Source organism: Hippocampus bargibanti, linkage group LG19 (genome assembly GCF_051943395.1).
Source record: "Hippocampus bargibanti isolate YZ-2025 linkage group LG19, ASM5194339v1, whole genome shotgun sequence".
NCBI classification, from domain to species: domain Eukaryota; kingdom Metazoa; phylum Chordata; class Actinopteri; order Syngnathiformes; family Syngnathidae; genus Hippocampus; species Hippocampus bargibanti.
Window position 1 is genome coordinate 11,778,313 of NC_142752.1, and position 17,724 is coordinate 11,796,036.

The 17,724-nt window shown below is 45.6% G+C and overlaps 1 protein-coding gene across 1 annotated transcript in view; it reads left to right on the top strand.

Moving 5' to 3' along the window:
* The first annotated feature begins 104 nt into the window (after positions 1–104).
* The window catches only part of slc35f1 (solute carrier family 35 member F1), a 50,506-nt gene continuing 32,886 nt past the window's right edge, over positions 105–17,724 (top strand). The window contains 1 exon segment of the mRNA XM_089021928.1: positions 105–425. Within this exon segment, the coding sequence (XP_088878054.1) occupies positions 331–425 (95 nt within the window). The 5' untranslated portion in view covers positions 105–330.

Genomic DNA, 17,724 nt, shown 5'->3' on the forward strand with positions numbered 1-17,724 from the left:
CATTATTATTATTATTATTATTATTATTATTATTATTATTATTATAACTACTCTTCAAGAGCCCCACCAAGTAAATGGGCGCCCCTAGTGGTGACAATCTTCAACTGTCCACACACTGGCTCGTTTTGCGGCTTCAAAACAGGCGCTTGCAATCTTGGAAACCGGCGTGGACCACTTGGACATCATTCGACTGAGCTCTTCAACATTTAACACGGGGCACGGGGGGCTTCTCTTCCTCATCCTCCTCCTCGAGGCCACTGCCCGTCTTCTCCCGCCTTCCTCTCTCCACGAAGCAGACATGTGCTGATCGCTCCTCTCGCACGAGCAACGATGATTTCCGTCGTGTCCACTGTGGAGAGCCTTCCAAGGGGCACGGGGACCCCGGCACCGAGCGTGTACCAGCGGATCAGGAAGATCTTGAACAGGTAAGACAAGACTGAACTAGCATCCTTTCACATCCACTCCACTCCACGCTGATCAGAGCGAGGGGAGTGGAGGTGCACATAAGCCGCTCCCCACTGCGGACGCTTCTCTTTTGTTTCAACCTGTAACATCACCTTTTTGAGCTATTTCGATCGCAAAGGTTCATCCGGTGCAACTGATGTTAACATGTACTGTAACATAACGCGCGTGTGGTTCGGGTGTTTCACGCGCACGCACGGATACGCGGTTTCGCCTGGTTCAGGTCGTCAACCTGTACCTTTTGGTTGTAGGGGAGAAAAAAATCCCACCTCTGTTCACTCGTGCATTTAATGACATGCAAACTTGTTTGAGAACATTTGCCTGCATGTCGGATCTACAAGCATATCCCGAAGACACACGCAACCTTTTCCACTTTCTTACCATCTGCTCTTTTATCCCTGGCTGCTCTTGTCTGTCCTCGGGCTGTTGGAGAGGCTGCAAGATGAGTTTGACATCAGCACAACAGTTGGGATGTGACAAAATGTTTCAATAATAATTCATCACACATTTTCTTATACCATATTAAAGTGCGTTTAAAGGACAACCGACACCACTGGACAAGTTGTGTCCATAATTTGTAAAATCACTTCAAACGACTTCTACTGAGCGCATTTTACAAAGATTCCACCGCATATAGCTACATTTCATGTTTTAAGAATCACACTGAATATTCAGGAAGTCTTGTTTTCGAGTTGGTGACGATTCATGACATGACGTCACGTCTTGAACGCCCCTGACCGAGAAAGCAACACACAATGCATTTTACAATATAGTACTTCACTTTGTTTGGTCTAAAAACTTCGTGTTGATCCGTGTTGATGGCGAATTTAGAAGGAAAACACAAATAATGCAATGGTGAATCGTTGTGTGTTGCACCAAGATTACTAATTGATACTAGTTGACACAAATTCCCAGCAGACAAATCAGCCCATTTCCAATGGATATTGGGCGCCATCTTGTTCATTTTTTGGGAGCTACATATGAGTCCAAACGCCTCAAAATAATACGGAAGGACTTCTTTAATCAATTGCAAACATTTATGCTTTCCTCTTCAGAACTATTTTAATCATATTCATACTGGATGAGTAACAAGAAAGCATCTTCTCCAAATCTGAGGCTATTCTTTTGATTTTCAAGCAAGGCAAGACGTCCTGGCGTGACGTCACAAACAAGAGGGCGGGACCCTCTGAAAATCGCCACTTCCAAGGTCATTTTGAAGTAGTTTTGGGAAACTTTCAATCATGTTTATTGGTGTTTTGCATTTGACTAAAAATATCAGCCTGCGTGTTTTTTGGGTATTTTAGATGCTATAAAAGTGTTTTTCCGATGTCATTTAGGAAACAAAAAAATGGTGTCTGTTGTACTTTAAATAGCTTTCAAATGATGTATAGATTATTGTTCTACGACAAATAATGGAATTTTTAATTTTCGAAATACAGTGAAACCTCAGTTTACGAACCCCTTGGCTTAGCCCTTGGCTTACCCTTTGGCTTACCCCTTCGGTTTACGAACGTTACATTGATGAAAATTGTACCTTGGCATACAAACTACTTTTCGGGATACACACGGTGCTGCCACAATGAGTGATGTGTCGTTTGCGAACGAGCCCGTTCTAACAAGAAAATAGTGGCCACTGTTTTTGTCCTCTATTGCCTGCCCCCCAGTCTTTGGTTAAAGCTACGTGATTGGCCAAGAACGCAGCAGTGGGATAGGGGTTACAGCAGTGTTTGAAATAGCGTCTGCCCGGTGGCCCGGGACGTACAACTTTTATATCGGGCGTACAACTTTCAAAACATCTCGGCCCGGATGGCCGACAACTTCTTTGAGAAAAAAAGAGATTTTTTTTCAAATCAAACGTTTGTTTTATTCAATAACACAAAAGCCACAAACAAAACGCTACGAGCCACGTGGCCTCCACTTTCTCAGCGGCTTTCAAAACTCTCAAGCACACTTTTCAGTCAGGGTGTAGTCAGAAGCAGGCTTCTGATTGGCTGCCGGTGCCGAGTATGCAAATTGACAAACGAACGTTGAGAGTTTTGAAAGCCGCCGAGAAAGTGGAGTCCACATAGCTTTGCGCAGACAACACAACGCAAACGTTGCATAGTGCACCATGATGACAAATGACAACTGGAGCAAAATCTTAAGCCAGGGATATTTACTATAAATTAAACATGGGAGCATTTCTGGTCGTTACTTCCTGAACAGCGGCGATAAAACCTCAACCGGTCAGAACCGAAAGCAGACATCAAAGCAAAAGAAATACACATGTCCAATATTATCATCACACATCGCTATTGAATACCGTCGATCTGAATTAATGCAGGACTTTTGAATCATTCCTGTAGGTGTCTATAAGTACACACAAATGCAGCTAAAAGAAATATAGCGATTGATCACACACAATTTCAAAGTACATCATTGACATGGATTCACTTCATCTCGGAAAGTATGTGACAGGTTAAAAAGTACCTTATTTAATATTTTGGTAACAGGTAAAGCAAATCGCAAATGGTAAACATCTAAAATGTTTATTTAAACAAGGAACGCCTGCTTCGTTTAGTGTTTCGTGTCTGACCGATTTACATTGTTGGACAGGAAGTTGTTGTGCGCATAACGTTTATATTACCCATGGGCATTCGAAGTAAACCACGGTTGAGTCAAGACGTACATCACCGCTTGTCTTGTGTTTTTTTTCTGAATCCCACAACACTGTATCCCCCTTACCATAGTGGAGAGCGCAACAAGTACACCTAACAGAGTCAAAAATGTTTGGATGCGTCCGTCCATTTTTGTGCGTCACGTTTTAAACGTATATCATGGATGCGAATGGATTTCAAACGCTCGTCGGCATGATGACCAGTGAAAAAAATCTGGGTCAATTGGCAGTGAGGGCTAAAAATAGCAAATTGTCAAACCAGCAATTTGTCTTTGCACATCAATTGTTGACCTCAAGAATAATAATATCATAATAATCATAGTCATAATAATAATAATAATAATAATAATAAAAAATCTGGGAGTGGTAAGTCTGAGGACAAGTGTTTCTTCTTTTTAATATATACATATATGTATATATTAGTATTAATATCTCATCTCATCTCATTTTCCGTACCGCTTATTCCTCATTAGGGTTGCGGGGGTTGCTGGAGCCTATCTCAGCTGTCTTCGGGCACGAGGGGGGGGGCACTCTGAATTGGTTGCCAGCCAATCGCAGGGCACACAAAGACATACAACAGTCACTCTCACACTCACATCTAGGGACATTTTGGAGTGGTCAATCTGCCTGCCATGCATGTTTTTGGAGTGTGGGAGGAAACCGGAGGACCCGGAGAGAACCCACGCGCGTCCGGGGAGAACATGCAAACTCCACACAGGGAGGCCGGACCGGGATGCGAACCGGCGACCTCTGCACTGTGAAGCCGGTGTGCTAACCACTTGACTACCGGGTCGCCCTAGTATTATATATATATATATTATTATTATACAACAGTATATACAACAGTATATATATTATTACTATATATATGTAGAAGTACATATATATATGTACTTCTTATGAGTATAGTTTTGCTTTTTTGATTGTTGCTGTGCTGATGACCATTTTGTGTTTGGGAGCCTTTTACTGAGCGAGTTGCTTGTTCTGTAGCCACAAAGGGACATAAGTCTTCTTGTGCCGGTCCCAAGCCCGGATAAATACAGAGGGTTGTGTCAGGAAGGGCATCCGACGTAAAAGCTGGGCCAAAACAAACATACGTATCATACCTCTGAGGATGGAGGTTACTGATTGGCTGTGGCGACCCTTTGAAGGGAAAAGCCGAAAGGAAAAGAAGACTTCCTGAATTAAAACAAATCCTTTATACTTCGATGAAAAGGTTTCTTCAGCTGTCATCTGTACTTCTTTGAAGGTGTCGGACGTTTCACTTCTTATCCAAGAAACTTCGTCAGCAAACTAAAGTCTTACTGGTGGTTTAGGCCCTATATATAGCATGTAATTTTCTCCGTGCGTGCATAGAAATAGTATCGATATAACCGGGACTATCGATATATCCGATATCGATATAACGAGACTTTACTATATATATATATATATATATATATATATATATATATATATATATATATATATATATATATATATTTACTATATATATATATATATATATATATCCCTATTGTCCAGACATGGTGGTGCCGGACTCTGCTATGATAGGTCCCTACTCTCAGGTTGGGGGGAGCAGAGGACTACTCCCTGCAGCTGCCCTGATAGTTCCTATTGTGCTGACTAACGACTGGCCTGATTGCCCCACTTCGACTGGTATCACCTCATCAGTATTACTACTCCTATGTTGCCTAAGCAGGCTATTGTATGAACAATCCAAGTTGAACCTCACCCCACCAAACCGGTTTAATGAAGGATTCAGTTGTTTCATGAAAATCGCCTCTTTTACTCCCCTTTCAAACCATCTATGTTCTTTCGCTAAGATTTTAACCTCATTGTCGTCAAATGAGTGGTTGCTAGGTTTTAGGTCAATATGTCCTGCCGATTGAGGCCCACTAGTATTATCCCTGCGATGTTGATAGTCTTTTTTTGACAATTTGTTTCGTCTCCCCAATGTACTGCTCTTTTTTCATTCTTTCTTCTCAATTTTCATTCTTACAATGTATTGAATAAACCACATTACTTTGTTTTTCATTTGGCAGCCTATCATTTGGATGCACTAATTTTTGCCTTAAAGTGTTTATCGGTTTGAAATAAGTAGGAATCAATGGACTCTTTGTAGTTTTTCAGGAACTCCTGCAATGTAAGGTACTGCTACTCCTCTCATTTTTGTATCTTCAGAATTGTTGGTTTAATTCCCTATTCTTTCTTTCTGACATTTGTTAAATGACTACTGGGGGTACCCACAGTTTGGGAGTGCTCTCCTGATATGTTTTGACTCATTTTCTCTACCTTCAACGCCTGTTGGTATGAGTTTAGCCCTATGCTGGAGGGTTCTGATAACTCCTAGATTGTGTTGTAAAGGGTGGTTAGAATCGAAAAGTAAGTATTGGTCAGTGTCCGTAGCCTTCCTAAAGACTTCTGTTTTTAGTGCTCTGTCCTCTTTTATAATTACTTTACAATCAAAAAGGCTAGTTGGTTCTCTTTAATGTCCTCACGAGTAAATTTAATGTTGATGTCTACCGAGTTGAGGTGAACTGTGAAGGATTGAATTTCTTGTTTTTTAATTATGACAATGGTATCGTCCACATATCTAAACCAGTGTCTAGGTTTCCTTTATACGTCACACTAATTTTTTTTTCAGATTAGTTGTCTTATTGTGTTTCAAGTTGTGAAAAATGGGGCAGGCAACTTTATGGCCGGGCCGGAAACTTTTCAGAGTTGTCTGCCCGGGTGTCTACTAACTTTTTGTCATGAGTTTCAGACACTGGTTACAGACAGAGAGAGAGAGTGAGGCCATTCTCCAAAAAACAAAATGGTGTCTTCGGTAAAACCCAGCAGTGTAGGGGGGTGGGGGGTTAAACATTAAAGAGACAGGCAGACAGAGAGAGAGTGAGAAAACACAGGGAAAGGGAGATGACAGAGCTTGAAACAAAAAACAAGTGTGAGAGTGTGAGAATAGTGAGAAAATGCATAGAAAACAGTTAAAATATCCACAAATAACCCGCACAAGTCATCTGTACACTCAGCTAAACAGAACACAATTGATGACGAACTAGATAAAATTATCACAGAGAAAGCACCTACAAGGTATCATTCCTCAAGATGGTGAAAGAAGCCTATGTTCCTCATCAAGTGTTTAATACTGAGGAAACCGGACACTCCATTCCATCAAGCCATTAACGACCATCACAAAGGTAAATAACATGACTTTATTGGATAGTACAGTTTATTTCTTTAATCATAATACTATAGCACTGTTTTATTATACATAAAATAAGGTATATTTTGTGTAGTTTTAAGGTTTAGAAAATTAGAAAGTAGAAAATTATGTTTTATGGGGACCCGGGAACGGATTATTCTCATTTTAATGGTTTCCTATGGGAAATTAATTTTTGGGATACACACTTTTTGCCTTCCACACTCTGTCTGGGAACCAATTAAGTTCGTAAGCCAAGGTCCCACCATATGAGGGGATTTTCTGCCTGGAATTACAAAGTTAAAACAATAAAAATCTGCGACAGAGTTCTTTATTACAGTTATCATAATGTTCTTAATTTTTGGCGGACAATAATAATAATAATAATAATAATAATAATAATAATAATAAAATGTTTCAAGTTGTGAAAAATGGGGTTGTCTGCCCGGATGTCCACGAACTTTTTGTCATGAGTTTCAGACACTGGGGATACACACTTTTTGCCTTTCACACTCTGTCTGGGAACCAATTAAGTTCGTCAGCCAAGGTTTCGTCAGCCAAGGTTTCGTCAGCCAAGGTAGGTTTCCTCCTACATTCCTAAAAGATGCATTATAAATCGATAAAACAATCTACATTGTCCCAAGGTGTGAGCGTGAAAGGCTGTTTGTCTGTGTGTCCTCCCTGTGAGTGTCTGGCAACCAGTTCAGGTTTTACTCAGCCGACAGGTGAGATTAGTGACCACAAGGTACTGAATTTAAGCTAGCTTTTCAGAGGCAAGCAGCAAGATGAAATAATTGCCTGCCTGGAGCTATCTTAGAATAATTAGATCCTACCATGCGTGACTTATTATTGCGGCAGTGACTTAGCTAAGATTAGCAATCGCGCTACAACCTACTACTGTCACATCCTGATTGGCGTCAGGTGCGCGCCCCTCCCCTCCCTGCTCTCCGGGCTCACTCACCTGATTCCAATCCCATTGATTGTGCCTTCTGGCTATAGCCACCCGGTTCCGCTCGGTTTTTCGCCGCTTTATTCATCCATTCATGACCCTGTCACCCAGCAGTACGCAGGTTGGTCCCGCTCGGCTGTCGTGGCTCTCAGTTCGGTTGCCTCACATTCTGTTTTGCCCTGCGTGTCTCAGTAAAAACCCTTTTTGAACTATACCGTCTCCATCGAGTATTGTGGTTCCAGTTCCCTTCACTTTTTTTTCGGCCGCCAAGTTCTGGTGCCTCCCCTCGTGCGGACGTGACATAATACACCGGCCAACTATGGAACCCGCCGATGGAGACAAGTTCTTGTCTGTTTTAGCCCATCAGGCGGAGCGTTCGAGCCAGCTGGCATAAGCTGTCGCGGAGATCCGCCATACCGTGTACTTGCTGGCTCAATGCTTTGAAGGGGTTGAGACACGCCTCGCTACCCTGATGGCCCCTTCCTCCCCCCCTGTGAGTAGTCGCGAGCTCTCCCTACTGCACCCCTCATGCTACACAGGCGAGCCCGGGCGCTGTGCTCAATTCTTGATGCAGTGCTCGCTGGTTTTCGAGCAACAACCCTCCACCTACGTTAGCGATGAGGCTAAGGTTGCCTTCATTACCAGCCTGCTCAGGGGCCAGGCCGAGTCCTGGGTATTGGCCGTCCGGGAGTCCCAGCCCGGACTATGTGAATCCAACCCGGACTTCGTGGCCGAGTTTCGCCAGGTGTTCCACCATCCGGTCACTGAGTGCGAGGTAGAGGGACTGCTCCTGGACTGCACACAAGGAACACGTTCTGCCGCTAAGTATTCCATCGCCTTCCGCATCCTGGCTGCCCGGAGCGGCTACAACGATCGGGCGCTGAGAGGAGTGTTTCGTCGTGGACTGAGCGCTGCTCTCAAGGACGAGTTGACCACCCGCGATGCAGGCACCACCCTCAGCGAGATGATCGATGTAGTCATCTGCTTGGACCATCGTCTCCGGGAGAGGCAGCGGGAGCAAGGCACCCAGCGGACCGGCGAACCCGGAAGCAAGCAGCGGACGACCACACCTGGCGGCAACGAGCAGGTGCGACGCCAGGAGGGGTCCCCAGATCCGATGCAGATGGGGAGCGGGAGCGATCGCGCCAACCCCGGGGGTCGTCGCACTCAAGGCCCTCCTCCAAAGACCTCCAGCACCTGTAAGTCCCTGTCTAAACGACGACCGCGGCGCGCGTCGGAAGTGTCGAGGACGGCGCCCGTCACACGGTTGGAGTTGGACGGCAAATCAATTGACCCGTCCAATTCCCAAGATACAGGGGCGTTAGTGGATTCGCGTGCGGACGGGTGCTTTACCAACCCCCAACTGGCAGCATCATTAGGGTGCGGCATCGAGGAACTTAAAATCCCCAAGGAGATACTCGACCTTGACAGCCGACTTTTAGCCAGGGTTACACGAGTCACTCAAACTGTCGGGCAACCACGTCGAACTTTGCCGGGTTTTGCTCATGCCCTTCCGGAACGTGCCACTCGTGCTGGGACCTTCCATATCGTGGGAGGGCCCCAACATACAGGGTTGGAGCCCTACTGTTATACTAACTGTGTGCAGTCGGCTCCGGCAGGCCGTGACCCCTCCCGTGGCGGCTCGCCCAAAGAGATATGTCTCAAGGGCGTGCCGCGTCGTTACCACGATCTACGGGAGGCATTCAGCAAGGATAGCGCGCAATCCCTGTGTTGGGTTATTTTTTATCGTTCGCCCTTGGTTCATTGCTTCGACGGGTGTTGATGGAGATCGACGGTTAAATCATCAGGGAGCCAGGACTTGAACAGAAAGTTGATTTAATTTGGGAGAGCTGGAGACATTGTGTGTCGATAAGGAGGGAGCGCATGGAGAGAGAGACAAACGGGCTGCAGGAGTATTTATGCGGCGCATAGTAATGACGCGACAGGATGTGACGCAATAAAAATGCGACATCGTGTAAAGGAAGGCAGGATATGACATACGAGGAAGTTCAAAATGTAAACAAAGATTACAGAGCGATGTTTAGAGATGTTTGTATGGCGAATTACCCTAACACCCTGCCTCCCCACCGACCGTATGACTGTACCATAGAACAGCAGCCAGGGGCTTCACTACCGCACTCCCGACTATACCACACCTGGAACAAGAAGCCCTGCGCACAGACATTGACTCCTCCCTCGCGGCGGGACTCATCCGTCCCTCGCGTTCTCCGCTCGGCGCGGGGTTCTTCTTTAATGAAAAGAAAGATCAGTCCCGGCGTCCGTGTGTTGATGACCGGGGTCTGAATGACATCACCATCCGCAAAAATACCCTCTCCTCCTCTTGGATTCGGCCTTCGCGCCCCTCCAATCGGCCACCATATTCACTAAGCTGGATTTGCGTAGCGCATACCATCTGGTTCGCATCAGCGAGGGGGACGAGCGGAAGACTGCATTCAAAACGCCCTTGGGGCATTTTTAATACATGGTGATGCCGTTCGGACTTACCAACGCTTCCGCCGTATTTCAAAGCCTTATCAATGATGTGCTCAGGGATTTTCTCAACGTATTTGTCTTTGTCTATTTGGACGACATCCTCATCTTCTCTAAATCCGCAGAAGAACACCGGCAGCATGTCCGACGGGTCCTAGCGCGGCTCCTGCAAAACCGGCTCTACGTGAAGGCAGAGAAGTGCGAGTTCCACATCCGCTCTCTCTCTTTCCTAGGGTTCATCGTGGAGCAGGGGCAACTTTGGGCCGAACCCGCCAAGACCAAAGCGGTGGTAGAATGGCCAACCCCCAAGACGCGCAAACAACTCCAGCAATTTTTGGGGTTTGCCAACCTCTACCGCCGCTTCATCCGCGGTTATAGTCAGAAGGCACTTCCCCTAATCAGTCTCACTTCCACCAAGGTTCCCTTTAGGTGGACACCCGACGCGGAGGGGGCATTTAACCGCCTCCGTCGCGCCTTCAAAACCCCCCCTGACCCTTTACGCCACCCTGACCCGGACCGCGCGTTCGCGGTAGAGGTCGACGCATCTGAGCCGTATTATCCCAGCGCTCCCCAGCTGACCAGAAGCTCCACCCACGCGCCTTCTCCTCCCGCCATCTCAGCCCTGCGGAAGCCAACTACGATGTGGGGCACCGCGAATTGTTGGTGGTAATCCTGGCGCTGCAAGAGTGGAGACACTGGCTCGAAGGGGCCAAACACCACTTCACTGTCTTCACCGATCACAAGAACCTGGCCGCCATTCGGTCCGCCAAGTGACTCAATTCTGAAGAATGAATGCCTCTGTGTCTTTGTGTTGCCATATTATTTATTTATTTATTTATTTATTTATTTATTGTTCTTTGTTTTTACTTCAGGATGGCACCGCGAGAGTGGCTGCCTTTCCAGCAGCTCCTGTAGTTTGTTTTTCTACTTCTTTCTTTGCTTTCCTCTTCCTTACACAACTTTGCTGCTGTGTTACTTCCAGATAAAGGGAAAGCTGGCGCGAATAGCTGCCTCTGCTCACTCGCACACAAAAAAAAGTTCTTATGCCGTGACTGTAAAGTGTCCTTGAAAGTTTTGAAAGGTGCTTAGAAATGAAATGTATTACAGTGGGACCTTGGCTTACACACTTAATTGGTTCCCAGAGTGTGTAAGGCTAAAAGTGTGTAACCCCAAATAAATGTTCCCATAGGAAACCATTAAAATTAGAATAATCCGTTCCCAGGTCTCTATAAAATATAATTTTCAATTAAATAAGCCTTAAAACTACAAACAATATACAGTGGGGCCTCGGTTTACGAACACCTTGCCTTCCGAATTTTTCGGTGTACAAACGTTAAATTTATGAAAATTAAACCTTTCGGGATACACATGGACCACCACCCCACCATGGCCGGCGGAGTAATCTTCGGCGGAAGAACACCAAAGCACACGACTGAACAGCCGGCCTACCTTTCCACACCCCCTTTCTCTTGAGTGCACACATCGATCGTATTCAAGGATTTATAACGGAGAGTTTTGCTGTGATGGGACCGAAAAAGACCCCACCACAGGCTCGTGTTCAGCCGAAGAAGACACAAAACAAAATTACAGTTGAGGAGAAGGAGATCATTGAGAAACACGAACAAGGTGTGCGTTCATATGATTTAACAGTACCAATATGCTAAGTTGCGTGTGTTGCTAAAGGTGTTTCCGTGCTGTCAAAGCAACGGTCTGGGGCAATAGAAGTGTCACGTTCCGACGTAGATGCTGGCAGAGATTTTATTCCAACAAAAAGCATGGGTCCGATGATTCCATGGACCCGGAATAACGTGACAAAATAAACGACAAAAATGGGTACAGTGAGTATGGGGGCGATGGGCGGGGGCGATCCGTACAGCCTAACAAGCTCGGAAAATAAAATGGCACACGGGGTGCAAAAGCTTGCGATTGCGAAAAGCAACTAGCTTACGCGATCGCGGCCAACAATCACCTCGGGCGGGGCAAATCGTCGTAGATGGCAAAAGTCCGAGACACGGGCGAGGCGTCGTATCATTCGGCGCTGGTGAGGTGACAGTGACTAGTTTAAATGTGCCAGTATCTGTGATTAGGGGATTGACAGCAGCTGGCAGAGGTCGGGAGCGGCGGCCGCGCCCCAGCTGTCAACTCGCATGTGACAAGAAGAGGTTGAAAAAGCTCTGTTAATTTGGAATAACGAAAATCAGCTAGCCGGCGACAGCGTGAATGAAGCAATTATATCATGGAGCAGATTGAACTAGACATTGAAAGCAATTTTAAACAGATGGGTTTTGAGGTGGGACTTGAAAAGAGGGAGGGAGTCAATACTACGGATGTTGGGTGGAAGTGAATTCCAGAGTTTGGGAGCAGAGCGGCTGAACGCTCTGCATCCCATCGTGGTGAGACGGGCAGAGGGCACATAGAGGTGAAGGGAGAATGAGGATCTGAGCGACCGAGAGGGAACGGAGATTTCAAGCAGCTCAGTCAGATAGGGAGGGGCAAGGTTATCGATGGCTTTGAATGTAAACAGAAGCATTTTGAATTTGATCCGATGTTTAACAGGGAGCCAGTGGAGCTGCTGGAGGACAGGGGTGATGTGGTGGATGAAGGTGGAAGAGAGGTGTCGGGTTTGCTGGAGAGGTAGAGTTGGGTGTCATTCGCGAAGCAGTGAAAATGAATGCCAAAATTGCAGAAAATATTGCCAAGAGGAAGAAGGTTGGTAATAAAGAGAATGGGGCCCCAGGACAAACCCTTGGGGCACACCAGAGGACACAGGAGAGGACCGTGAGGTGAACGAGTTGATTTGGATAAATTGTGAGCGATCAGAGAGACAGGAGTGAAACCAGCAAAGTGAGGTGTGCGTAATGCCTCGGGTGGAAAGTCTGTCGAGCAGGATGGGGTGGGAAATCGTGTCAAAAGCCGCGGTTAGGTCGAGAAGGATGAGGATGGAGAGTGAACCGGCATCGGCTGCCATGAAAACATCATTCGTGATTTTTATGAGAGCCGATTCAGTACTGTGGCGGGGGCGGAAACCAGACTGAAATTGTTCGTAAAGGTTATTGTGAGTCAGGTGAGAGTGAAGCTGGGAGGCAACTGTTTTTTCAAGGATTTTGGTGATGAATGGAAGATGGGAAATTGGACGTGAGTTATTGAAATTGTTTGGATCTGAGGCAGGTTTTTTTCAGGATTGGAGTAAAAGCTGCGGTTCTGAGTGGGATCGGAACAATTCCAGTTGATAATGGTTGAAATAAATGGGAGAAGAGAGGGTAGGCAGGACTGGATAAGGATAGTAGCGGGGGTCGAGCTGAAAAGAGGAATTCTTGGATTTGGTGATTATGTCTGAGATTATAGAGGGATGGGGGAGTTTAAAAGCAGATAGCAGTTGGGAAGGAGTAGAAAGGTTGGGAGAGGGGGATAGAGGAGCCGAGGTGTTGATGGATTTTGATGACCTTTTCGCTAAAAAATATAAGCAGAGCATTGCAGGTGTCAGAGGAATAAAAGTGTGAGGGGAGCGAGATAGGAAGTTGTATGATTTTGTTATAGAGGGAAAAGAGGACCCGTGTGTTTGCAGGATTTGAGTCAATGAGTCCAGAGTAGTATTGCGATTTTGCGCGTGAGATAGAGTCCTTGTAATGGGTGAGGTGAGCTGTGTACATGTCCTTGCGAGTAATGAGAACGGTCTTCCTATAAAGTCTTTCCAGTTGCTGAGTTTTAGTCTTGAAGGAGCGGAGATGGGCGGTGAATTGGACAGACCGGGACTTTACAGGCGCAAGGGCATTGAGGGTGTTCGTGAGGTCCGTGTTGTACCGGGAAACAAGTTCACCAGGGGAGGAGTTGTAGTCCGGTGTCAGGGTGGCAATCATCTCGGCGAGGGTGGCAGTGTTGATGTCCTTGATGTTGCGATATGTGATGATGCTTGTGGAGATATGTGATGGTTTGAGGAGAGTGAGGGTAATGGAAACGTTGAATGAAACCAAGAAATGGTCTGTCATAGAAAGTTCATTTGCTGTGTAATTCGTTGGGGTAAGGCCAGAAATGCAAATGAGGTCCAGAGTATGGCCTTTTATTTGGGTGGGGAAACCCGAGAATTGATGCGGACCAAAGCTGTCAAGTGAGGAGGTGAAGTCTTTGGTGAGGGGAAGAGTGGAATTGTCCATGTGAATGTTGAAGTCCCCGAGAATAATTACATTTGGTGACAGGGTGGAGAGGTGTGTGAGGACATCAGAGAACTCTTTTAGAAAGTCACAATGTGGTTTCGGTGCACGGTATATGTTAGGGTAATTCGCCATACAAACATCTCTAAACATCGCTCTGTCGTCTTTGTTTACATTTTGAACTTCCTCATACGTCATATCCTGTCCTCCTTTACACGATGTCGCGTTTTCATTACGTCACATCCTGTCGCGTCATTACTATGCGCCGCATAAATACTCCTGCAGCCCGTTCGTCTCTCTCTCTCCACGCTCGCTCCTCTGTCCACACCGCAATGCCCGTGCTCTCCCAATTAAATCAACTTTCTGTTCAAGACCTGGCTCCCTGATGATTTAACCATCGATCTCCATCTACACCCGTCGAAGCAATGAACCAAGGGCGAACGATAAGAAATAACCCAACAGTAGACAGTGGCTATGATTGTGGGACAGGGTCCGGAAATTTTACATGCAAGGCATTCCAATGATAGGGTTTCCGGGAGTAAAACTTAAGCGGTTAATTATCGCGAGACTACCTCCGCGGCCTGAGAGGCGGGTCTTAGAAATGTAAACAAAGCCTGGCGGAGTCGCGTTGTTGAGCTGAGAAAAGTCTCCCGACGTTTGCCAGGTCTCATTAATACAGAAAAAGTCAATTTACGGTCACTTAGGATGTCCTGGACACCCCTTTCCCGAGCGGACGTTGATGAGGCCGAAGTTGACGCTGGTGGCGTCCCCACTTCAAGGCACATTAGCCGACCTAGCCAGGCCGGCTAACATACGGTGATCCAGGGAGCAGCTGCTCCTTCTGTGCGGCTGGCGGACGTATGACCACAGGGAGGTGATATCCCTGGAGCCATCGAGGTGAAAGTCTCGACGTGATCCGCGGTGGATATACCTCCGGAAAGGGCGACGAGCGATTTCCGGGAAGTGGATAATCGCCGGTGTCAGGTTTGTCCATTGGGATAGGAATTTGAGCAGCTCCGACCGCCGAGTACTGCAGCCGTCCAACAGGTCGATGGAGAATCGACGTGATATCCACCAGCAACATCCAGAGAGAGGCAGCGGCCAGGTTAACCCTCAACAGCGGGAACAGGTGAATGGGGATAATAACGCGGCTTCGTCTGTGAACCGGATAAGCGACCGGAATCATGAGATGAATCGATAGCCAACGTTCGTCTGGTGACTGTCTGGTATTTCCAGTGGTTTGGGAACCGTAAAAAGATAAAAAGAGGTTAAAAAGTGGCTAAAAACATTCGCGGGCAAGCAGCGGCAGCCAAAGCGCGCCAGGGTACGCTTGACCCGGAAGTAATGCACTGCACATTCACATTTTTTTAGAATAAGGTACTATATTGTTTATCGTTTTAATAATTTCATGGAGACCTGGGAACTGATTATTCTCATTTTAATGGTTTTCTATGGGAAATTAATTCTTGGAATATACACTTTTCGCCTGCACACTCTGTCTGGGAACCAATTAAGTGCGTAAGCCAAGGTCCCACTGTACCTTATTCTATGTATAATAAATGTACTATTGTATTGTAATGAAAGAAATACACTGGACTATATAATAAAGTCGTTTTATTTACGTTTGTGATGGTCATTGATGGCTTGATGGAATGGGGTGGCAGGTCGAAGAGAATTGCTGTTTGGAAGGATTCACATTCCATAAGGACTGTAATTAAAGAAATGAACTGTACTCTATAATAAAGTCGTTTTATTTACCTTTGTGATGGTCGTTGATGGCTTGATGGAATCCTGTGTTATGAAAGTCCGGTTGGGCATCTTTTTAGGTCGGTCTCATCTGCAATAAATACTTGCTGAGGAACGCAGCCTCCTTCTTTCACCATTTCGAGTAATGATCCCTTGTCTCAATAAACCGCAAACTTCCAGGTTGCTGCATGACGATATCAGAGTGAATTAGCCGTGCTTTCTCGGATATAATGGCTTTATTCACGCTGTCGCCGGCTAGCTGTTTTTCGTTAATCCAAATTAACAGAAGTTTTTCAACCTCTTCTATTGCCCGAGACCGTTGCTTTAACAGCACGGAAACACCTTTAGCAACACACGCACCTTTCATGGCTTCTTTGTTGCAAAGGATGGTAGCAATGGTGGACTTAGCATATTGGTACTGGGCTGTTAAATCAGACAAACGCACACCTTGTTCGTGTCTCTCAATGATCTCCTTCTTCTCCTCGACTGTAATTTTGGTTTGTGTCTTCTTCGGATGAACACAAGCCTGTGGTGGGGTCTTTTTTGGTCCCATAACAGCCAAAGTACGTGTCAAATATGTCCAAAGCTGTAGTCCAAAGATGAGTGTCTTGGCAAACTACAGATATGGCCGAAGCTGTAGTCCAAAGATGAGTGGCACCATTTTCCCCCAGAGGAGAGAGCTGGAATGAAGGCAGGTGTGCCAGCAGCTGAAAGCCATTCAGAAATCAGGAAGGCTCTTGTTCGGTTAAAACTCTTGTTCGTCTTTCCTGGTTCGGTATTGTCCGAAGTTCACTTGATAAAAATATCAGCAACGACGATAGATGGTGAACAAAAAACTACTTTATTCTAATGAGACAGAAAAAGCACTTCTCGTCTCGGTGGGACGAAGACATGAGAACATGGACAAAGATAGAACAAAGAGAAGAAGCAAAGAGCAAAGAGAACGAGCTCCCGCTCTGACAAGTTTTTAAACATACACAGTGGCGATCTGTTGTCCAATCAGTTGCGGACAAGTCGATCTTCCCATCCAATCGGTTACGAACAACTCAGTGTTGGGAGGGTCTTAGATTGTCGTTGGAGCTGTTGCTTCTTTGCAACGACTATTGAACTAATAAGACTGATAATTGTATTTAACTAAATTAGACTGAAATTAAACGTGCACTAATCATAATGTATACTAAGGTAAACATGAAAAAACATATGTTTACTAATCTGGACATGAAATAACGTAATATGTTTACTAATGTGCATAAACACTCTATCATTCCCTCCTGTTGTACATTTAAACATCAGTTCATACATTTCCAAAAGTTTTCATGCATGCACATCATACTAATTGCACAGGGAACCATTCTAATCTCATCTATCCAACGTCTAATATTATTTAACTAACCATGGAGAAGGCGAAAAACCTCTATCACAATTTTGCTGCTGTGATATATAACCTCTCCATTTTTGAGGGTTTTTAATGAGGAAAACTCCTTCTCGGCTCTCCGTTTCCTTTTTTTTGCTTTTGTTCTTTTGGAGCAACCACTCTCTGGCCATGGTGTACTACCCCTAGCTACAACACTGGGTCCCCTTCACGCATTTGTTGATACAAAACCTTTGCGTAATTCACCTGAGAATTAGTTATTATATTCATTAGCATTGTTCTTAAGCATGGAATAATACAACCAATGACTAAGAAAATAAGTACAATCACAATTGCGAATGGGATAAACATTCTGAGCAAAGTCTTATACCAAGAGCCCCCAAAGAGCCCGTCAAAGATCCACGGGTGATCAGTCCGTCGATCTTTGGCCATGGCGTCTCTGAGATCCCTGACAACAGACAAAGCATCAGTCATGTTTATGGAATTCGCTTCTTCGGGTATGTACAACAAGTGTCACCCACCATAGCACAGACGCCCCCGTGTGGGGTCCAAAACCATTCTATTTTGCAGCACCATTTGTCTAATTGCTGCAATTTCAGTGTTTTGCATTTCATCTACTTCCAAACTGGCATTTACAAACACTTGAAACCTGTAGTCGATTGTTTCAATTCGTAGCATATTTTTAGCCACTCCAATTTG